Here is a 24,913-nt window from a genome sequence, read left to right as displayed (position 1 = left end):
CGTGTTCTGCACAATATTCAGTTAGGTGTGAGCTCAAGAAGGATTAAGATATATTTATATAGAGATCTTTTCTATTTTAGCTGAGCACCTACAAATACTGGTGGTTGGACACACTACAATAAGAGGTAACAATGCAAGTTTTTACAGAGAAAGAAAGAGAGAGTGTAATTTCGAGTAGTGCACACAAATTGTTTTTTTCTCTTCGTATTCTCTGACCCTTCTCTCTGAAGGCGCCAAATTGTTTTTAAAAACACATTTTTTATCATTATAACTGATTTTCCAAGAGCAACCAACATTATGTGAATTCTAAATATAGATTTATTTAAAAAAACATGCAGCCCAAAGATTCTGAAGCAACAACATCGCATGCAGGATGTTTACAATGTTGCTGTGTAACCAGTGTATTTCGCTCTTTAGCCCTCAGCCATAAAGGCTTAAAGGCTGGTTGGTTTCCCCCGGCAACCTCAGCTGGTTTGTGAGTGATTGCTGGAGGCTGCAAGGAGATGTGTGGTGCAGGATCAAAAACCTCCTTCCAATCACTGTGAGCTCGGGATGCTGGCAGCGAGTTTGCACGGAAGTTCCTGATACGTCTGCAAACACTCGCCAACTGCTCCTGATAGAGTTCTACCTTTTATGCGGTGCCTATAAGCGCCTTGTGTAATGTTCACCTACACACTCACTGGGGGCAGCTCAGGGTTTATGGAGAGAAAATATTCTCAGAAGGTTGATACATGCGGATGATGTGATCCACAGCTGTAAACTAAAATGTATAAATGTGTGTAATTCTAAGTCTTTCCAGATGTGGGTTTGCAGTACAAATGTGAACAGGCACAAAACCATTTTACATCCAAACCGGAACAAGCAGTGATCACAAGCATTTTTAATTTCAGTGTCACATGTTTTTCACGTACACAGAGTAGTGTACACATATCCAAGAGTGTTTGTGCCACGCTTCACACCATCACCGTGCACGTGCACTCCAGGATTTCGGACGATTTGGTGTCAGCTTCACGGAGCCACATGTTTAAGAAAACTGGGACATATGATAAAAAAAATAATATCAGTTTTTAATCGTGGAATGACGAGTTATCCACTTTATTTAGAAGAAAAAAAGAGTTTGTTTTTTGGCAGTGACACGGGAAGTCAGATATGCCAGTTTTCCGGTTGTACTTAAACGCATTTACATTTGTTGACATGTGAAACTGACACCGTAAAAACTGCAAGCATGGCGTGCACGTGCAGCGTGATTCGTCCATATCAGGTGATCATTTTAGGCATATTTGATGATTTATAGGCGAGTGAAAAAATGTCACAAACATTCTTAGACATCTGCACACACAGGAAACTCTTTGGCCCGGAAAAACACCATATATGTGGTGAGGTAGAAATAAAGAAAATATGTTTGTTCAGGTCTGGATCTATTTGTAAAATATATGTGTGTATGTGGATTGGAACACACTAGCAGACACACACACACAAACACAGATTTACACACAAATCCCTGTGAACACTTGTACATTTTGGTTCACGCATGTAAATCATCAGACTAATTTCTCTCCACAGAATCAAAATAAATGTTACACCCCCGATTTAGGGAAAGGGGTCTGTGACCATGTAAAGCTGCACAGACCCCACGGATGAAAACACACCGGCAGTGCTGTGGCGTGCAGCGTGAGGTGTGACGTCTCGGTGAAAGAGCTAAATTTAGACCGCATCTTGAATAATAAGCGAGAGAGTATGACAGAGGAAGGGGGGCAAAGGGAGCAGAAGCAATGAAGACTGAATCTACATTTATATCTTTTCTTTTCTCTTAATCAAAAAGCGGTTTTAGTTGTTTATTGAAGGAGGAATGAGTAACGCAGCACGAGCTCATGGTCGTGAGAAGAAAAACACAGACTCGAAGTAGACAGGGGGCTGGGAGTGGGGCGGTGCTATGAAGAACGTGTATCTACTCAAATTCAGTGTTCTGTTCAAGGTTTTCACAAGTCGGTGTTTACGGCAAAGCTGAGCTACTTCTGAGTGTTTCCTGCACTGCTGGAGCAGCTCTCTGAGAGGATGTTTTTGTCTCTCCGGCTCACACCTGGAACAAGGAAAGACTGAGAGAGCTCTTTCTTGTTTTGTTTCGAAGTGTCTCTTTGTTTGACACAAGGACCGTGTCACTGTATTTATTACCTACCTGACACTGGAATAAGCGTTTTTCTCTCGATAAACGGACTTATCATCACGCGCTGCTTGTGTCAGGCTCTACTGCGCGAGATCACTTTGTTTGGTTTGTCAGCTGCGCGGAAATCTTGAAGAAACTTAGCTGTCAGGAAGCTGCGCTTTTTTATTTCTTTTTGCACACGGTTTCCAAAAAGCACTTCACATTTTTGCTGACCTTATGCTTTTTAATATAGAGATTTTTTTTCTTAATCTGACAAATTAATCAAGTTGCTGAAAGCAGCAACGATAAACGTCCTTTATCAGATAAGCGGGGCACGTTTCCTGTACGCACAAGGAAGACGCACAAGGAAGACGCTTGCGCTCAAGCACTCCAAGCACTCCAAGCGCACGGGCAACACCAAGTGCATAAAAAAGACATTTAAAACGAAATAAAATCGTCCATCTAATAAGATGACGGACGGCCCAAGACAACGCAGCAGCACGGCGGGATCTGCCAAGGATGGTGCCGCTGTGAAGGAGTCAGGAGGAGGTGTTGCGCTCAAGAAGGAGATCGGGCTGGTGAGCGCCTGCGGTATTATTATTGGTGAGTGTCACTGCTGTTGCGTGGGAATGACATGTGGTGCAGGCTGTTGTCTGACAGCACAGCGACGAATCTTTATGTTGAATGTCTGAGGGTCTGAGACTGTATGAAAAGTGTGTAAAAATGAGAATATGACAAACAGGGACGGGACTAAGCACTGCAGAGAAAATCAGAGTATACAGCCACCTGCTCTTCAGTTATGAGCAGGGTAAAAAAAAGCTGCACTGGGATCAAATTCCAGATTTGATGAATGTAGTTTACAAGTTTATGATAATGATGATCATTTGTGTGACTCTAAAAGCAAGGCAGAAATGTTGCCAACACATATTGTAGTTAATCAAAAAGGGCGTTAAGTCTCCATCATGCTTAAAATGATTAAAACAGGCAAACACACTCTCTACAGAGCAACCTCACATGACAGCTGGAAACAGCTGAACACAGGTAGACACCACAAACTAAACTTATATTGTAATTGAGTCTGCCCTGTAACAGTCTCCTGCCCTTTGCCCCTGCAGTCGTTAATCACTGAAGCTATCATCATTTTTCTGTAGTCAATTTTCTGCAGCAATCAGGATGTTGTCCCTTTAACTCATCTCTGAGGATTGGTGCATGCAGTTTTTAGGCTCATGTGACTGATCTGAGCCTGCAGCTGTAATTTAGTTAGGATTGACTGGAAAATGCACCTTTAGCCCATTATAATGCACACACACACCACAATACAAGCTCAAAATTTCAACCCTACAGTGATACTGGATCATCCACTTACCATATATGGTTCATCAGATAAAGGGTTAAAGACATTTCTCCAGCCACTTTAACTTTTAGTTCAGTTATTTGACTCCTTACTCCTGTAAAATGCAGGAACCTTTGCACGGGAATCCACCATTCTTTGTAATTACAGCTGAATACTGCACCGTGACACTTTTGAGGAAAAGTACTAATAGAAAGCTGCTTTGCTATGTATTTGAGTATTGTGTTGAGTGCAAAGACCCACAAGACTGTAAAGTTTAAGATCAAATCAGTAACATTTTGATATTTTCATTATGGATTTTCAAAAATTTCACTCCATGACTAAGACTCCTGTAGTGATAATGCCCACTATTCATGCTTAGAGTGTTTAATAAAGTATTGAGTACTCCAGCAGTCCCCTAAACTGCAAGGAGTGAGGAGTAAGGAAATGATGACAAAGGCTTAAGTCTTCGAATCGTTCAAAGTGCTGTTTTATATTACGCGGGGCAAATTGTAAAATAAGCTATATGTACTGCAGCGTAACATAACATGCAAACTTCTCTTGGAAGAAGCTTTCCGAGGTCAGAGATAGAAGCAATGATGATGAGGATCAGGTGTGTGATTGATTAGCATTGTTTTAAATGTTGACTGATTGATTTTCAATCAAAATAGTTACCAAATAACCAGAAATTTCATTTCAATTCAAATGACCACAATCAGCCTACTAGTACTGTCACTATCCTCGTGGATTAGATGGACTTAGTTAACGCGAGCGGTGAAAGCCATCCCTCATTTGTCTAACAGCAACAGGGGTCTCTCGGTGCATTATCATCATCACATGACAAACTGATATATAAAAACTTTGGGGTAAAATATGGCACAGGTTGTCCTGCCAGAGTGTGCGGTCCTCATGCTGACCTTGCCAGGAGGAATAGAAGGGCGGGGGATGAGTCACTCATTCACGTGTTTCCACGGCAACGGGAGAAGAGAGGGGAGACGGCGGGGTGGGTTGATATCCCGAGAAGCTTTCAACAAGAGAGGAGTACAAAAAAATGACGTGGCAGGGAGAGATGAGACTGTTACTCTGTGAAATCAGACGCTGGAGATCCCTGCGCATGCTGACAGCATCCTTACTCCACCAGCTCAGCTCCACCCTTCAACACACCCGCATTCATCATAATCTAAACTGCTTGCTTTATCAATCTCCATTTACCTGCCAATCGTTAAGAAATGTTGGGGCAGCACAGGGCCGGGAGGTTTTTATAGCCCTCCATAGTCCACACTCCTCGGCGCTCAGCCCTCTTGTCCTTGGCCAAGTAACTCATTCATGCCACTTCAGTTCACGCCGTCCTGTGCGAGGGAGACGTGAGCTCAGGTGACTCGACTGATCCTTTGGTTCACGAACATGCCCTGCTGGGTTTCCATGAAAAGGGTCGAGCACACGAGGACATCAAATGTTTTTATGGCCTATTGTACAGTTCAGGCATTTATCGCTCATACACGTACACACACACACACAAATGAAGACACGTAACTGCAGAAAGGTCCAAAGCCTGGGATTAGAAGTGAACTTTTGGCCATTCTTGGCTCCACCCTGATAATGCTGTTTTATTAGCTTGCCTGGCTTAGCCATGTCTGAGCTGCACTCCAGTCTTTGTATTATGTAAAGAAATTCCTGGATGAATCGTACTTTTATTAAATATTAATTTCTTTTTAAACTGACTCACATTGCAGAGACTAAATCCAGGAATAATTGGCAGGATTAATGATAAAAAGACAAACAAGCCTGCCTTTATTTTGCTTCCTCTTTTCCTCTTCTTGCTATCAAAACCATTAATGCGAGTTACGTCCGATTAATTACTTCAGTGTAATAATACCTTCCTTTCATATTCAAAAGCATGCACGCATGCACAGTCTGAGTCTCCGGCTGAGGGCCAAGCAGCAGGTTGCCTCAGCTTGGTAGCTGTTTAAACAGGGATTTGCAGCTGAGGGGAAATACAAAGACTAATTCTACAGAGCTTTGCAAAGGCTCATCTGGGTTATATCATAATGCTGCACAAACACACACACGCTGCCTAACATTTATAACTTGTGGATGCTGTTTGGTTGAGTGATATCTTTAGGGGTGTCACAGGGAGGCTCAGGCAAGCTAATTTATACAATAGGCTGTATATAAAAGAGGGACATAGGCATCATTTATCTACAGTCTATGTAAAAGACTGAATATATAAACAGTGGTTAATGTGGAAACCATTGGCTTATAAACTACGGTTTCAAAGTGTTGAGTGTAGCATTTTAGCATTTTCTTTTTTCTTGTGGAAAGTTGTCTTAGCCACTTTCTTGAGCAACGTGCGTCTCTAATCTGCTGTGACATTAAGACTGATGCTGACTTTGCAAAAACACCCTTGGAACAAAATGTACTTACTGGGGGGGATGAACACCAGACTCCTCAGAAGGTCTTTCATTACAACCTCAACACAACAAAGCAGCATGTTCCTGTCACTCAAAGTGGCCTCGCCCATAATTATGCACAACTAAGCCTGAAAATATTTTAAATGGGTTTATATGTTGTTGCAATGTAGACTAAGACCTTGTTTTGTACCAGATTAGAAAAATCTTAAATCTGTTTTAAAGTCGGAGTTTTAACATGAACACCGCCTCATTTCTGTATCCAGCATCAGGTGTTTTTGTGTTTATTTTTCATGGCATTGTTTAGATTTTGGTTGTCGATGCCAAGTCTTACTACCACTTAAAACATGCACGTTAAGTGTTTTTATTTTTGCTTCATCGCATTCTCTTTTTTGGTGTTTTATGTTAAAAAATTATTTTGCATAAAGAATTACGTATCATTTAATTTGCAAATTATCGTTACTTTTTAGCTACTTTTTATTTCATTGGGGGTGGGTGGGGGGGTTACATGACTGCTCTGGTGACTCATGTGGGCAGCTGAACGTACCAGACAGTGATCCCAGTTTCTATTATGAGTCACATAAAATGTGGCTTCCTAGAAACCTAGATATGAAAAAGTGGTCTTTCTAATTCCTTAAAAATGAAATCTTGTTTTGAAAAACAAGGAACAGAAATATGCTCAGAGGGCACAAACCAATCCTCTTCCTTTATGAAACAACGATCTAATAAAAAAATATATTATTTATATTTTGTAGTTAAAAATGTACCTAAATATGTAAAAAAGAACAACTTTGTGGAGATTCGACAGCTCAGACTTTTTATCGCCTGCTTCTTAAAGGTGATGCAGCACTCAGCTGGTCAGAGATTGCAAAGAGTTTAGCAACTCCACATTAAAAAACCAAAAAAACCTCCCAAATTTCTTTCCCCTTGGCCTGCTTGGAGACAAAGGGGTGTAAAACAACAAATGTAAGAACAGGAAACATGCAGATTCCACATTAGTCAGCAGTCTTGCACCGTAGTGCGCAATGATGCACATGACATGAACGCACTACATGCACGCGCACATTTGATTGCCTCTATAAAAAAGTCTCCATTATCTAAAGCTCAGAGCATAAACACATTCAAAACAACATAGATCAGACACTTTACACTCAAAAGCCTCTGGAAAGTCTACCAAACTTTATGTTGCACAGGCAAATCCACCCATCCAGACCGTTTTACAAGAAAAGCAACATTAATGCTGAGTCAGCAGATGGCTGCTTTCCCCCCCTGCCTCTAGATGTTAAAGGTGAGGCACTTTCTGTCATAAAGTTGTCAACAAAATCAGGGGAGAAAGAGTTTGTTTGTCTCCTTTTTACCTTTAAGCTGCAACTAGCGTTATGTAAGCCAGCGGCTGCTCTCGCCACTCGCACACAATCCATATGGAGTCTGTTACAGCTAAAAAACAATGTGCATGTTTTTAGTTGTGCACATGCCTTTGACTTAGATTAGGCTAATCTTAGAAAGCCGAGGTACCACGAGCGCTTAAATAGAGCAGCATTGTGTGTGTATGAGTGTGCAAACAAGGGAGGATTTTTAAAAAAAAAAAATTGTTTGATTTAGATTTATACAGGCCTGAAGAATCAGTCCTGTATTACACAAGAAATTAAAAAAAGCCCACCTGATTTCCTGGAAGATATATAAACAGAGATGTAGCGTTAATATTACACAGGTAAAATGTCTAAAAACCTTTACTAAAGGATGGTTTAGTTTGTCTAATTGGTTAAAATGGAAGTAGTTTGATAATATTCACAACTTAGAGCCCTAATCCCCCAGCTTGGTATGAACAGGAGTCGACAGCAGCTTAAATACTACACTTTATCTGCAGTTATAGCAGCCACAAAGGATCCACCTGATGATGTCTCGAGGCACAATATGATAGCATCGTTCATATCTCTGACTTTTGTACTGTAACACTGCACTCACTGTGATTTAACCCAGCCAACCTTTGACCCCGGCACTTTTCCCTGTGGCTGATGGCATCAAGCCTTCAAACCACGGTGAGCTGAACTTGATCAGTTCTCGTGACCGCCAACGTCAGCCTTATCAGAGGAGTGAACGCTTTCGTGTTAGACCTGAACCCAACCATCCGTCTCTTTCATCTGCTGTGCAAACTGCTCTCTGACGCTCATTGAATATGTCAGGGCATTATTCTCCCCCCTCTGCGTCCACGTTTCAGTCCTCCTCCCTCTTTGCACTCGTTAACCCTGCTCTCGGCCCTCTTCCATCTCCTCATAGCTATGCCAAGTCAGCATATCGCAGGTTCCCACTTTGCCAGGCAGCTCGACTGATTCATTGCTGTTGAAACTCTGCTCGTTCTCTCTCTTATTTTTTAAAGCATCTTTTCCATTTTACTCGTGACCTAACTATTTATTTCCTGTCTAGTTTGTCATATGTCTGTTTCCTCAGTCTTTCCCTCGGTGCTTCTGGGTGAATTCATACACCAGTGATCAGCCATCCACTTGTATAATAATCACAAGATAGTAATAAATTGGTAGAGCAGTTGCCCTTATAGCCACACTTTGTTTTCTAATAACATGGGACAAGCCCTAAAGCTAGACAACTACTTCCCATAATGCTTTTGGACAGCACTTCTGAAACGTGAACCCTTTCTCTCCCTCCACCCTCCACCAGGTAACATTATTGGCTCAGGTATCTTCGTCAGCCCAAAGGGTGTGATGGAGAATGCCAGCTCAGTGGGCGTGGCTTTGATCGTCTGGATCATCACCGGCATCATCACCGCCATCGGGGCGTTGTGCTACGCCGAGCTAGGCGTCACCATCCCCAAGTCTGGAGGAGACTACTCCTACGTCAAGGACATCTTCGGCGGGCTGGCAGGGTGAGTGAGTCGTTCGTTCTTTTATAGATGTCACACATCTTCAGGGGTAAATCAGCACCTGTGTTTTAACTCTTCCCCGATTGGAGGTCTACTAGGGGTAACTCTGTTTTGTTTATTTTAATTGAGGAGTTTCTATCATTGGCCTCGTCATTGAACAAAAGACCTCAGAGTAGCTTACTGGGGCCACCCTTCGAAAAAACAGAAACTTATCCTAATGGCCCTGAAACCATGTTTTTATTGATTATATACTGAGGTGTCAAAACTCAACATTAAGGATACAGGGGGGGGGGGGGGGGGGGGGGGTCGCCAGCTGTCTTCTTTATGCTGGAAAAAGTTAAGACCATGACGTACAAAAAATAGGACACCATTTGTTACTAATTGAAAGCTGATTTTCTCCATAACAAATGTGTTTTCAAAGGATTACATCTTTGTAATTGGAATGATTTATAGTTCAGCTTCTCTCTTTGGACTTTTTTATTCACTCTCACATCAGTGAGGGCTAAGAAGCCCCCAGTCATTCCACAAAAGGTTTGGTTATTAACTGCATGACAAAGAGAAGAAGGGCCTGAAATGGGCCAGAAACGACTAAAGTTAATTTGACATGGATTTGACGAGTCCTGGTGGATTATCCAGCTGATGGAGCTCAGATGTATGGATCCAAAGCAGGTCCAGAGGTACAAGCACAGCAACCAGATATAACATATTAAAAACACTAAATCCCACAATGATGTTAATTTTGTGAAATTTTTGCATCTAAAGTCCACCGTAGAAAGGTGGACTTTAGCTTGTAGCCAGCTGCAGATCTTAGAAACAGACATTCACCCAACTGACTCAAATTAGTTGCCAGTAAATGAGCTTCCAGGTGACTCAGAGAATCTCGAATGGCACGCCGCTGTGGGGGTTTTCAATCTTTAATGGAAAGTTTTGAATTGACTTTCCGCTCACGGCCTCCTCCCATTCATCCATAAATGGCTTCTTACAGCAAGAGCTTGGGAATCACGCTAAGTTAGTTTCCTAGCAAAAACAATATTGTTTGTTAGCGAAGATTTCACACACACTAGGCCTTTTCTCAGAAAGTAAACACACACCAGACCATTGTTGTTGTTTTTTCCAACTATCACAAGGATGCATATTATCAAGATATTCTGGGAGAGGAATTCAAGCAGACCAAACAGACAATGATTGTTTGTGTCTCTTTGTGCGCAAACTATCAATACACATCAATGAACATCTAACTCCAGAGACTTTGTACTCTGTGGCTTCACATGCTCAGTTTGAAGTGTTGGGGCCGCACCGTTTCCATGTGCCCTGGGTATAGCATAAATAAATCCATGTTCAAGGGATGTTTGTTTTTGTTTTGCTGCTCCCTTTGTCCCCATCTGTGTATATGGGGGCGTGCTTATAAGTCACTAACTGGAATGGTGGGTGTACTTACATCACCTTCGCAGCTGTGCGAAGGCGAGCTCGCAGAAGAAAGAATTTGAAAATTGTATCGTCAAACACTTGAATGGACAGCGCTTCATGCACAAAGGGCCTTTGTTGTATCAAACTGACGAGGGTTACGTAACACCTGTAATGTCCCCTACACGGAATACTGTAGGTGTAGCTGGTTTCAGTGGTTTAAGTGGAAGTTAAATGGAAACAAATGATTCACAAATTTCTCATTACATTCCATCATCCTAACTGCAAACCCTTCTGAAACTCTACACCGTAACTTTGCTGTGCCCGACACCGTAAACTGACGTGCATTTACTTAGAAATGTAACTGCAGGCCATGTTGTAGCCTCGACAAGTGGGTGACGCCGACAGCTGCATCTGTAGCTGTCGAGGGCGATGTATGGTTACATTTCTAGGAAGGTGCACGTCAGATTACGGTGTAGGATTTCCAAAGGGCTTGAAGTTATGACGTACCTAATGTGTAGGTTTAAAACAAAGTCGACTGAACACTAGCAACAGTGTCAACCACTTGTGTAGTCTAGGTCAAAGACTATACATAGACTCAGTGCAGAAGAAAGGCATTACTGTTAGCATTTTAGTTTTTAGGTGCAATGCTAACTTATGAGCTAACAGAATCTAACATTGTTTTCTAGCTGCATCCACAAACTTTATACACTGATATATTTAAATACTACTTAGTGCTAAATAACTTACAGATTGTTCTTTTCATAATTTATTAACAACCTAATATTCAACAAGTCCATTTTATAATATTATAGATAATTTATACATTAATTAACATTAAAATATTGCAGCTAGCTTGGTGTGCTTCAAAGTGTAATGGTAGATTAGCTTGTTTCATCGTTGTCACCTTAGTTTATCATATGTTTACACATTAAACCCAACACATTATTTTTTTACTGTATTTAACAGTAATAAATGTAGGTTTTAGATCCTTTTAGTAAAGTAAAAAAATACATCATTTACCTGAAATATACTAAATTTGAGTATTAAAAATGCTAAAAGTGAAGCGAGCAGTGTGAAAAGGGAGTTATTCGAGAGTGACGTTTTTTAACAAACACTCACAAATTCCAGCGAGCCGCCATCCCATTAATGCACTCGAGTGTAATGATTCCTTTTTAAGCTTCCAGAGAATTTAATGGAGATATCACGTGTACGGTTATACCTGTCACTCCGTTAAGCCCCTGAGCTCTGCTAAATCTCGTGTCATCAGCCCGATATTCATTTTATTCCACTATTGCTGATATCTGCCTGTTTGCATGTTTTTGTTATCATGCTGAGGCGAGTGAGATAAGTATTGTCAGGCATGTCTATCTAAACAAATCATGTAAGATGAAAACGAGGTGAAAATTACAAAATACATCAATGTGAGTAAACACAATAAAAAATGTAACAAAAAACAATGGGCTGATGTGATATTAAAGCAGACAATGTGTAACATGTGGCGTGTTGGTGTATTGTTTCACTGTTGCGTTTCTCCATGACTACTGCTACTTTGGCAGGTTAAAAGACTGGATGAGTCACCCCATTTTAAACTGTTGCCAGGCAGAAATGTTAGTGGTCTGGGTTAAACTAAATGTCGTTTCCCTGCACAAACACAGGAAAATAACGGGGCAATGTGCCGGTAACCTAACATCAAAGTAGCTGCAAATTTTTTTTACTATTTTAGTCACAAGCAGCATGAGATTTCCTCTCTTTGCTTTGTTCTGAGTGATGCAAGGAAGTGGTTCTATTCAGTAACTGGGTCATTTGTTTTTTAGTGTTAGCTGAGTATAGCAACTGAAGCCATTCATGGCTCCTCAGAACCCAAAGGTGACACTGTTGTGTAGCTTCTTTTCCTAGTACAAACTATTAAATTAATGTAATGTGGAGAAAGTGAAATAGGCACTGGTACTTTCATAAATGATTCACTAATCATTGACTGTTACAAGCTTAATAAACCATGAACATATGAACTGTTTTATTGACTTGTTATTTTTGTTCGCGTAGTCCATTAATACTCAGTTAAAGTTCTTTCATAACTATCCCTTCTTTTTGCGCAGGTTCCTGCGGTTGTGGATCGCTGTGCTTGTCATCTACCCGACCAACCAGGCTGTGATCGCGCTGACGTTCTCCAACTATGTCCTGCAGCCTCTGTTCCCCACCTGCTTTCCACCAGAAAATGGCTTGCGTGTGCTGGCTGCCGTTTGTCTTTGTGAGTAGCACATCACATCTAACTCGTGTGCACACGCCCAGACACAAATGAACCACAACCCAGAGGTGTGTTTTCCACGTCATGGAGGACAGACTTCCAACAACTAAGATAAACTGAACTACAAACTCTGACTGAATTTAATGGCGTTAATGCTAAACTGGTGAAGGCATTGACTTCTAAAGGTTACATAATAATTTGTGAAACACAAAAACGTTTAAGCAGTGATGTCTGTGAAGGTTCTCAGTCGTCCAGGTCATCGTAGTCTAAGGGGCTTGGAAAGAAAAGCGTCTGGACTTCTTTAAGTTTCTTGAAGACGTTTCAGCTCTCATCCGAGAAGCTTCTTCAGTTTTAAGAGCAATTGGTGGAGAGTCCCAGATTTTTTAAGACCTATTGGGTGTGTCCATAAGAGGGTCGTGGAGTCCCTATTGATCCTCTGCCTAATCACACGGTGTGAAAACGGGTGTTGGATCTCATAACTGGATTATAGATGGCGGACAGTTGGTGTCGTCAGCACATTGGTGTCGACACCAACTGTCTGGAGTTCTTCAAGAAACGTAAAGCAGTCTTTCTGAGCTGCTTAGAGTGGGGGTTTAAATTTGGCTTTAAGTATTGGTTATAGTTTCTTTGACGCATTGCCATCATATTTTGGCTCGGGGTCTCCAAGTGGTGTAAATGTCATCATCAGATAATGAGCAGAAGGCTCTATGGAGACCCTGTGGTTGTGTGATTGCTCCGAGTCTTACGTGGAGACTTGACCTTACAGCGGACTTGGAACGATGACTTGATCGTCTTGTCTCCAGCGCTCCATGTCGGCAACAATTGAGTACAATCGAGGGTTTGGGAGACATGTTTCACCTATTTTAAGGCCTAGTTCACTTCTCTTGTGGGAGGGGCTTAGAGCAAATATCTGCTTCATGCAGCTTTAACAAACGAGTCTAATAACAGCATTTAGATGTTGTGGAGTTCAACATTTGAAAGTCCTTTCAAGCACATTTTCCAATGCAGCAACTGTTGCTTTGTTGACGTCATCACATTCAACCTATTTATAATTCACTGACTGGTTGAGTTATGACTTTGTTTATCCAGTTTATGCCTTCTATCCCAGTTTTCCCCTGTTTTATGAAGCACTTGTGTTTTTTAACCCTCAGTTAGAGGTCATGTGAGAGAGGAAGTGCACAGGGAGCTGGCAGAGTTTAGCCGTGAGGAGTAAATGTGTGGAGACAAATGGAGAAATGTGTTGGCGCCAACATGACTGTGGTAGATTTGAGTACTTTGACAAAGTTCACACACACTAGACAAATACTTCAGGGAGCCTTGAGACACAAAAAGAGACGGTCGTGAAGCCTGGAGAAGAATACATGCACTGTTTGTGTTACCTGGCGGCGATTCGTGCATTTCATGTATACATTGTTTTTATTGGGAGCTGTGGTCTAACCCCTGCAACTCTAATGAAATTTATTGGGGAATAAGGAGAGCAACAATGTTTTTAGGTCATCTCTTCTAAGGTACTGCAAAGTGCTTTCAGTTCTCAGGAGGACAACGGTTGTGTTCAGTGTGGTGTTTTCTGGATGCAGATTGATTTAAAATATCTCTCTCTGAGTTAAACTGCACACTAGTTCCTTCCTCGAGGCATTCTCACTCACTCATCTTGTATACTGCAGCTCTCTCAGATGTTTCCTGCATCTCCCTACTAAATCCAACTCTTGTTGTTTTTAAACTTTCTTTCTTTTTCGCCCTCCATCACTTTTTTACCATTACACTCAAAAAATGGTTGGATTTAGATCCTGAAAGTGAGTGGATGACTGCAGCATTTCTAATCAAAAGGCCGGTGGTTTGATCCCTGTCTGCATGCTAAAGCGTATAAAACATGCATAATTAAAAATGGCAAATACAAAGTTTCACTTTGTAAGTTTTTCAAGGGAGAGTGAAACTTTTTGCGGAGTATTGTATATTTTGATTTGCTTCCCATGATGAGCTCAGCTTGCTGTCCTGTTTGGCTTAATGATGCTGAAAGCTCACTTTCCAAAGACTTGCATGAGAATGCATGAAAAGACATTTAAATGTAGTTAACCAATTGATTGCTGCTAATGACCATAGCCAAAAACACTACTGCTACTTTACTAAGCTGGCAGAATAAGCAGTCTTATGCTCCGAGTTATTTGGCACCAAATAGGTGGAAAGCAATAATTGCTTGCTTACATTTGAAGAAATGTCATTTGAAATTGGCAGAAGAAGCCCTGTTACAACAACAAAATAGCTACATGGCACACTTCTTGTTGGAAACACTTAAGCTTAATGCGGGAAAGCCTGTAAATACGCCTCTGAAAGGGCTGAAAGGGATCAAACTTAATAACCATCATGGTCCTTGACAAGATATACAACAAGCATGTTGGTGCTGACGAAGCAGGCAGGAAACAGCTTCTTTGATATTGTTTAGTTTTTCTGTTTCTGTCTGAATACTTTGCTTTTAATGTTTCTGACACATTGACCTGTATTAACCTGCCTTTTTTTAATCCACTTACACAAATGACTTGAAGCCAAATGTGCTTAGCTCTACCAAGAACTGCTAGCACATGCTTTATTGCGTAATTCTAGATTTTCTTCTTTCTTGAGTTGATTAGACAGATGTTGCCAGGCAGCTTTTAAGGGGAAAAAAAGCTTGCTGATGATTTGTTGCTCAGAGAAAAGTTGGTTAAAGGTCACCTGCTCGTTTCCTTTGGGTCTGTGTTTAGACGTACCTGTGATTTCCTAAACATGGCCTTTGCAGAATGTTATGTAATAGTTTGCAGGATATTGCCTTACTTATTTATTTCCGGATTAGGTGACAGGCAAACCAGACAGTACCAGTCACTGGGCAGTTTGACAGCATCATGCTGCATGACAGGCTTTTATTTTTTAAATGGTGTACCATTTCAAAGACATGCAGGGGGATTCTTCGTGAGGTCTGCCTCTTCCTACAGATGGCTCCGTGCAAGGTCATAATTCTCCAATGTTTTCCTACAGGCTCATGGTTAATTCAGGACATTTTCCTATACACACACACATGCGCACGGAGCAAATAATGTCTTCATTTTGTATGCTGTGCTTAGAAAAAGCTCAGCAGCTCCAAGTTCCAATGGTGCCTTCAGGTGTTTGTCCACAATCTGCCAGTCAGCAGCAGAGCAGGAGGGAATGTTTATGCTGTAACTGAAATGCAGAGCAGTGGGAAACATCATCTGGCTCTTAAAACAGTTGTTTACCACCAGATCAGTTTGGGGATTTAATATGTAGTTAATGAGAGTTACATAAGAATCAGTCTTGAACTAATCTGCATGCCTTTTGTTTCCTGCTTTTGTGTGGAGGAAGTAGCAGCAGGAGATGCACAAATTTCTGCGTAGCTCCACCACAACTATGTCCGATCTGCAAAGCCCATCATGTGCCCCTCTTTGTCTGCATTGAGCACACAGTATGTTAATATCATGCATGTCCGTTCACGTGCACCTGGCTTTGTTCCCCGCAGTGGCAGCTCCGCTCAGAGTTATTTAATGTGATGAACTTAATCCCACAAAGTCAAACAAGCTTATTCTTTGATGGCACCCTATTGGCCTGAACCCACTGGCTTGTTGTGCTCAGCAGTACAGATCAAATCCATTATCTCTTGTATGTGTTAGCTTTCCCATGAGGTCAAAAGCTTTTCTAAATACATTTTAGGACTTTCTAAAAAAAAAAAAACTTCTGCTAAATGCTAGATGAGCAGGATTAGAGAGCTCTGAAAGGACCAGACAGTTAGAAAAAACATCGGTCATCCCTATAAAACTTTAACATGTCAAGTAATTTCTCGAGGCCGCGCTTATCTGGCTTCATCACATCAACCCTGATATGAAGCTCTCTAGTAAATACATCGACAGGAGCAAGTCCACAAACTTTCAAAAAGTAGCAATCACATGTAATGTTGCACTATATAAGCATGCAAGCATAGAAATGCTCCAAAGTGCATTGCATTATTCATAAATCGCCACTCGTGTTGTAGCAACTAATTGCTTCCTTTTAAAGGGAAACTGCAGGTGAGGCACACGACGATAATGGGTGAATGTGATGATGCAGCAAGGGAGTCAAATGTCGCTGCTGTCTATGTGCGGCTTTAATCTAATTCACTGACCTGATATGAGAGAAACTTTAAATCTATCGGGGTCATCAGTGATATATCTCATATCTCCTTTGCCTGTTGGGCAAAATTATGCAGTGACAGTGCCTTTGAGTGAATGAAGTGATAAAGCAATTAATGCATAAACCAGCACAGCCTTCAGTGATACTGATCAACAAATTTTACTCGGTTACTATTACCTCAGCTCATAAACACCCGACTCCAAAGATAAGTCGACATAAGCATGCTCAGCAGAATACTTTTACACAATCTATACATGGTCTGACTGTTTCACAGTGCAAATTTCGTATATGTCCGGTAATAACAGTAGGAGTGTCCGATCATACGTGACAATCTGAAGTCAATGATATTGAAGGATTCGGTTGAAAAATTGGAGCAAAGTGAAGTAAAACAAGTCCAGTCAGGACCACAAGAAAGTCATTATGTCCATCTGTTGTAGTTTTTGTTGGTGGTGTGGTTCTGTTGTTTTATGCTTGCAACGCTGAAAGCAGAGAGGGCAGCAGCAAGACCTCAGACCAGAGCAGCATTAATGATGGTAGATATGCTCTCGGCTAACGCCTGATTTAGGAATCGCTGTTGAGGCTACCACATAACCTACGTAAGCTGTCAACGTCACTGCCGATATTTACGCTGGTATGCGGTGAATTATGTTAAATACCTTGTCCAAGGTATTTAACATAATTCCAAGGTCCAAAGACATGCAGCTTGTCGGGATAGGTTAATTGGATAATCCAAATTGTCACTAGGTGTGAATGTGCGAATGAATGTGAGTGCGAATGGTTGTCTGTCCTGTGTGTTAGCCCTGCGACAGACTAGCGACCTGTCCAGGGTGTACCCCGCCTCTCGCCCTATGACAGCTGGGATAGGCTCCAGCGCCCCCCCGCGACCCTGAAAAGGATAAGCGGAAGCGAATGGATGGATGGATGGACCTTGTGGTCCTTGTCCCAGTGTGTTTCATGTGGTGCCAGCTGATAGAAACAAACAAAATGCTGGGACTTTTTCCCTCCTGGGTCTTTGCTCTTTGTTGTGGTCAGTTGTTTTTTTCGGGTACAAAACATTTTTGTCCCTCTAGTTCTTTCCCTTACATCAGTGCTGAGTTTAGTTTCAGCAATTGCCCTCCAGGACTTCACTGACATTTGTCCTTACATTTGTACTATGATTATTGCTCCTAACTATGATACGATTTTTAGGCAATATTGTTATTCTCATTCATACACTGCTGCGAAAAAGTAGCCCGAAACATGGCACAGGTGTAATTGGCCAATCGCAGTAGTTGCTGACTGCACCGACTCGACGTGTAGTTACATTTTTAGGTAGGTGCAGGTCAGGTTACATTGTAGGTTGCAGGGTTGGTTTTCCTGGGTTTCGCAGTTAAGACGTAGCCACTAAAGGCTAAATTCTCTGAAACGTCTTGATAAGACGGAGCTGGGGTGGAGTCGGGTTGCAAAGTGGCTTGCATATTCATATTAAATAAAAGAAGACAGAAGCAGCCTAAATAGCACAGTTTAATGAGAGTGATATCTGCTGAGCCGTCAGCTGCTGCGAGCTGGCACTGAGATCAGCGACAGCTTGCAACTGAGCTTGATTTTGAGTATTGGCTGAATTAATGCTGTCCTTGATTTATAACTGTGTGCTTCTCTCTTATTAGTGCTGCTGACATGGGTGAATTGCTCCAGCGTGAGGTGGGCCACCAGAGTGCAGGACATGTTCACTGCCGGCAAGCTGCTGGCGCTGGCACTCATCATCATCATGGGAGTCGTGCAGGTCTGCAAGGGTAAGCTCACCGCTGCCATATGTGCATTCATATGTGCATCGCTCACAATGGTTTCGCCATTTCTTGCACACACAGACACAGACTTAGGGTCAGTGGGGACGCGCTCAGTGTGTCGGGACAGTAAAGGCTTCACATCAGGGGTCAGCGAGTTGCTGGGGCCCTTTTGCTAATATCAGCAGGCTTGTGAGGGTTTACAGCACAAACATGGCTGAGGAAGAGTTATTGTAAGGGCAAAACGGGGATTTCTGCACAATTGTCTGGAGATAATGAAGAGTTCAAAGGCTGATTTGATGGGAGGAATTTAGCTCATATCTGAGGAACTGTATGCAATAGAGAGAGTGGTAGACATATCTTTAAAAACAAGCCTCAATAGGGGATTTAAAAGAATAAAAAAGAAGGAATGAGGAAAAGCAGTACACATTCTGCAAAGTCACTTTACAAGGATTTAACAAAGTACCTTTTACAACTTGTTTTATACACGCTGTTTCATTAGCTGATAGTTTTCAGCTGGGCTCCCTACAGTATGGCCAGACCTCAGAGGAAACCAGGCTGTTTACCCCGGCAGCAAAACAAGTTATCAAACCAGAGATAAATGATTGGGAACGGGCCCGCTTAATGTGGGAAGGTCATGCAGATTTAAGAAATGAACAGAGAGAACCATAAAATAAACTGCTTTTTGTTTTTTGTTATTTACTATGACTAGAAAATTGGAAAAGTTTGTGCTATCGTTGTAAATGTTCCATTGTGTTTGTGCCAAGCTGAAGATTTTCTCCTCTACCTGTAGGAGAGTACTACTGGCTGGAGCCTGCCAACGCCTTTGAGCCCTTCCAGGACTACGATGTAGGTTTAATAGCCTTAGCTTTCCTACAAGGCTCCTTCGCCTATGGCGGGTGGAACTTCCTCAACTATGTCACAGAGGAGCTGGTGGATCCTTATGTGTAAGACACTTTACGCTGCCTCTCATATACATATATAAATATGAAGCTGCTGTGTGTAGAAAACCACATTCCCACAAGATTAAATGCCACACTGCCACAGGAATATATCTGATTTATAAGCTGCTTGTGACTGTTTGAGTAATTAGCAGTCACATACCAACAAAGCTTATTTTTAATCCCTGATCCTTTTTGCTAAAGCTCTCTGAAATTTATGTAACTTAACAATGGAAAAAATCCCCCTGACATTCCCAGTGTCTGGTCACAGATGTAGAAATAAAAAAGTAGTGACTTATTTCCTCATTTCCTTTTCTTTGGTAACCTTTCTTATCCATTAATACCCCACCTGTAAAACATCCTTTTTAATTTCCTTCCTTAAATCTTTTGCTTTTCTCTCAGTTCTTAAGTGAAGTATTGTGCTGTATTGTCTTCAGGAACCTTCCTCGCGCCATCTTCATCTCCATCCCTGTCGTGACCTTCGTTTACGTCTTCGCCAACATCGCCTATGTCACAGCCATGAGTCCTCAGGAGCTGCTTGCCTCAAATGCTGTTGCTGTGGTGAGTAGCTGTGGTGGTCCTGTCACTTCATTCAGACACACCTTGTTATTTCAAATGAATGACACCCTCTAATGGTCGTTGTTGGTAAATGCATGGGCAATAATACTATGACTGTGTAGGACAGGGGTGGGGAACTTTAGATGTGTCCTTGAGCACACAGCTGATGTAAAGGCTAAATGACCTCCTGAACATGTCTTGAAGTTCTCCAGAGGCCTGGTGATTAACTAGTCATTTGATTCGGGTGTGTTGACCCAGGGTGAAATGGAAAACCTGCAGGACACCAGCCCTTGAGGCCTGGAGTTCCTACCCCTGGTGTAGGATCTCAGGCATCTAGGTCAAGGTAGCCTTGAGAGCTTGAAAAGAAGGGAGCTGGATGTGGTTTTTTGAAGATGTTTTGCCTCTCATCCAAGAGGCTTCAGTTCTCAAACAACTGGTCCAAGGTCCAAGATAATATACACCTAGTAGGGTAACCATCCCCTTTAGAGGTGGTCCTGAGTCGTCACCAGGGCTGTTGGAGACATTATGGTGGGTGAGTTTATTACCTGGGACTCTCTGCTAGTTGTTTTAGAAATGAAAAGTCCTGTTGCCTTCTTTTAAAGCTCTCAAGTCAGTAACAGTGTGTTAGATTAAGAAAAAAACAGGAACTTTTCTGTGATTTGTTTGTTTATTACTTTGGCATAGTATGGATGTCCATGAGGGAGGTCTTTATCAGTGCCCTCGTTCACATTTTTCAAGCTGCCCAGTGGGTCAGATTGGAATCTTTGATTGGTCGTTTCAGGCCCATGGGCCTTATGTTTGACACCAGCAAGCTATAAGATATAAAAAGTAGTGTATGATTCAGTTGTAGGGTTAATTAGCATGTGACAAAACTTGAATGTAATCTATGAGTACATGTTAAGCAGTCCAGCTCCAGTTTAAAGTAAATGAACATGAGAGGTGGTGTTGAAGTGGGTTTTGCGTCTATATAGGTCTTCTGTGTGTACATCATCTATTTCTATCTCCAATTAAAACACATACTTATGTGCCTTTATGTCTGTTTATCATCCAACCCTTTCTCCATCCCAGACTTTTGGTGAGAAGCTGCTCGGAGTCATGGCGTGGATCATGCCCATCTCTGTGGCTCTCTCCACCTTCGGGGGAGTCAACGGTTCCCTCTTCACATCTTCACGGTTAGTTGGACTAGACTGACTTGTATCAACAGACTACGTACTATGTGAAGTCAGTGTTTGACATCAAGGCCAAAGCTTTACTATGAACTGCTCTAACATGACACATTTTGCATGGATTGTCTCAGTAGTCCTCAAATTTAAAGTCTGTTCTTCATAACCAAATGTAAAATGTGGCAGACAGAGAAGTCAACTAGGGCACTTGGTTTGGGGCAGGCAGCGTTTTTGGAGAGGTCGAAATGAGCTTTAACCTGCTTTTATGTCCACTAAATTCATCACAGTCGTAATACTGAGCACCCAGACCCCCTCCAGTCTTTCTTGCTTTCTTCATAATGTTTGGCTTCTCCCTCGTGCTAACATTGTTCATTGTGTTTGTCCTTCTCCCTTTGCAGACTGTTCTTCGCCGGAGCCAGAGAGGGCCACCTCCCCAGTCTGCTGGCCATGATTCATGTGACACGCTGCACTCCCATCCCTGCCCTGCTCTTCACAGTGAGTACTGCTCTCCCTGTTACACGGCTCCATATTACCTCTACCACATACACAAGTTCTTCTGTCTCCATTGACCACACTCGGTTAAACACAACAAACCTTTCTCATTCCTCAGTGCCTGTCCACCCTCCTTATGCTGTGCACCAGTGACATGTACACCCTCATCAACTACGTGGGCTTCATCAACTACCTCTTCTACGGAGTTACTGTCGCCGGGCAGATTGTTCTGCGTATTAAACAGCCCGACATGCACCGGCCAATCAAGGTCTGTTCATGTGGTGCTTTGGTTTAGCTTTGTACTCAATATATTTTGCACTTTGCTTATTTAAACAATGTAAATGTCCATCTAGTTCAGCTTTAATGGGAATAGCTTTTAATTTGAGTTAAATGAATGATTAAAAAGTGGTTTAAAAAAAATTGTTCTTTCTACGTTATAAAAATCTGTTTTCCTCTCTCTCCTCTCAGATCAGCCTGATATGGCCGGTAATTTACCTCCTCTTCTGGGCCTTCCTGCTCATCTTCTCCCTCTACTCTGAGCCCCTGGTGTGCGGCATCGGCCTCGCCATCATGCTCACCGGTGTCCCAGTCTATTTCCTGGGAGTATACTGGGACAACAAGCCACAGTGCTTTGACGCTTTTGTTGGTATGTCCCCATAAATCAGCGCAATATTTTTCCTCTCATTAACTTAATGATTCAATGTTCAGGAAATGCAAATTCATTATTGTTTAGGAACTATTTTATAAGTCAGAAGTGTTCTTTGACACCGTACTTAATTTAGACACAACATGCTTTAAAATAATTATATATTTACAGAAGCAATCATGACCAGTGGAACTTCGTGTCATGAGATGTAGCTCTTGGGTTGTTTGTAGTTGACTTTGATGTGAATTTGTTAGGATGTCCACTCCACGACCGCAATGTTATAAAATGTTATAACTACAAGTAATAGCAGTTGTTTTTCTTTATGCTATTTAATAACTGCATCATGTAGTCAGACAGCCTGCACCTCAATCTGTCCTCACTCCTTTTCTTTTGCTCTCTTCTCTCAGATAAAATGACATACGTGGGCCAGAAGTTCTGTATGGTCGTTTATCCGGCCGAAAGCGACAGCAGCAGCAGCGGGAGCGGCGAGGAAGGCGAGGAAATGAAGGAGGCTAGGGCTCCTCTGTCGAAGGAGGACAGAGACAACCGCAAATCAGCAGACTGCTGAAGTGCAACTTTTCATATCTCACCTGCTCACCAAACATATTCAGACACCCACACACACACACACACACACACATGAAAACACACATCTATACACGTGCCCCCACGCCTAGTCTTTTATTTGATGTCAAATTAAGTAGTCTGGCCTCAAACCTTCCTGTCTGGGGTCCATCAAAAGTGCAATAAACAAAGGTTAGCACCTTCCATTTCATCATCATCATCATCGCCCTGCCCTTTATTCACTATCTGCAAACTCTCGCTGTAAGAGCGACTTTTTTTATACGTTTTTTTTTTTAAATTTCTATCACAAGACTGACCGTGATGACTTCAACGCTTTTTTTTGTTCTTAGTTTTTTTGATGTTGTTAATCTGTGTTTTCATGCGTTCAGCACACCCGAGCTGCATTTTGATTGTGAAAATCCGATTCAGATCAAGTCATTTCATGTTGTGATGTACACTAATACTGTTTTTGTGTTTAACTTTAATTCTGAAACATTTCTCATTCATTTACTTTGTAATTGTGATAATTGCTTAAGTTTTTCTAGTACTATTAATATATTAATTTTAGTGTTTTCTAACACCGTATTCATGTCAGCTCTTTTTGTATTCTTCGAAGTGTGAATGTGGGACACCTGTATTGTATTAGTGGTGCACAGGTTTTTTTCTTAATTGCCTTAATTAGAATATACTCCTGTGCTCGTGTGCCATTCCAGCTGCGTTTTGACAGATGTGGGGACTTTTTCTTTTCTTTTATCAAAAGAAAATGAAGCAAACCCCCCCCCCAAAAAAAAAAAACACACACTACACAGCAGCACGGGCTGAAAGGAGCCCGCTGGTGAGTCGCGCTCGTTTTCTCCATGCTTTGCTCGCGTGCTCGTGTGAACGCCTGCGTTTAAGTGTTTCATGACCTCTGATGAAAATGTTTTTGTAGCTTTACTTTGTAGCTTTGTTGAAATCAGTTTTATGCTTTGTGTAAGGCATAAGCACAACAGCTTTACAACAAAATGATATTTTCGAATAAAGTAATGAAGTAGACGACATTTTAGTGCAATATTACGACTGCTACCAGCAAAATCTGAACACGCACCCCTGAATGAACTCATTACATGCTGTCTGGTTATGTTATGATTGTCCTGTACATTCTGGTAACAACACTCCCACGCACATAAACACTCACTCCTGTATCCACAGCCTTCCTAGTTTTACACTAGTGTCTCAGGGCATCCCCACTGCCTTCTCCTTACATACAGTACACTGCCTAAAACCAAACACATCCGGCTGACGGCTTGTTTGAAAAACAGTTTGTTAGTGGTATATGTCTGTACTGGTGCTTTAGATATTTATTCCTCAGGAGTCTCAGTCACACAAGAGGATGATAAGTGTTAGAAACCAGTGTTGTAGAGATTTGTCTTAAACTGTAAGAGGCGCAGGGTTTCTTGGATGTCTTTACAAGTACAATGATGTGTTTTGTGCCTGATTGTGCATTTACACCAGTGTCATAACAGTCTGTAGATTGTTTCTTAGTAAATAAAAATAACCACTGACTAATGTTTGAATTTTTAATTAAGGCCTCATTTATGTCTATCTATCTATAAATGTACACAAAATAATTTCAAAGGATGCTTTTAATGTGAACACCTTCGATCGTGACATTTCCATCAGTTTTTATGATGCAGGCCTGAAAACTTTTTCAACTCTGAAACAAAATGCTGCAACTTTATGTGACACGACAATGCAAACTGTGCCAGGTGTAACACAAAGTTTGAAGCTTGATCTGTGTTACTTAAAGCACCGCAGCGCCGACTTTCCTTCCCTGATGTGCTGCAGCTGCGCTTCTTGCTTGCATTTAGACCAAAAACAGACCTTCAGTGTGGTGGAACTATTTTTGTTGTATGTGCAAATAGCTAAGGTGATATGAAAGTAGCTAAGGTGATATGAAAGTTCCCTACTTGCAATATGTTATAATAACCACATACGCTGTAATAAGAATGCCATTTTTAAATCTGTCTCTAATTTAAGATGCATTTTACCTTCCGTGCTGAGACTCAAGTCTCAAGCCTACTTCTGTGTTGAAAATGTAAATGTACATGTTGGCGATGAGTGTGTGAGAAGAATTAAAAACATATGTGAGGAAGCGTTCTCATGTCTTCGTTTTTGCAGCTTCAGTTGAACTTAATCATCTAGTTACGTGTCCATGGTCCGGTGTTGTCTGACCTGTTCATGCTGTTG

General features: G+C 41.6%; 1 protein-coding gene across 1 annotated transcript; it reads left to right on the top strand.

Annotated features, from left to right (window-relative positions):
• The first annotated feature begins 1,980 nt into the window (after positions 1–1,980).
• Positions 1,981–23,724, top strand: slc7a8a (solute carrier family 7 member 8a). The gene is made up of 11 exons (XM_026162291.2): positions 1,981–2,746; positions 8,555–8,759; positions 12,260–12,411; positions 18,204–18,329; positions 19,114–19,267; positions 19,699–19,822; positions 20,888–20,991; positions 21,381–21,477; positions 21,593–21,742; positions 21,943–22,120; positions 22,528–23,724. Exons 1-11 carry the CDS (start codon positions 2,614–2,616, stop codon positions 22,686–22,688), a joined length of 1,584 nt encoding a protein of 527 aa, XP_026018076.1. The 5' UTR covers positions 1,981–2,613; the 3' UTR covers positions 22,689–23,724.
• Positions 23,725–24,913: the final 1,189 nt, after the last annotated feature.

This window comes from Astatotilapia calliptera, chromosome 3, assembly GCF_964374335.1.
Source record: "Astatotilapia calliptera chromosome 3, fAstCal68.1, whole genome shotgun sequence".
NCBI classification, from domain to species: domain Eukaryota; kingdom Metazoa; phylum Chordata; class Actinopteri; order Cichliformes; family Cichlidae; genus Astatotilapia; species Astatotilapia calliptera.
This window is presented reverse-complemented; position numbering and strand designations above follow the sequence as displayed.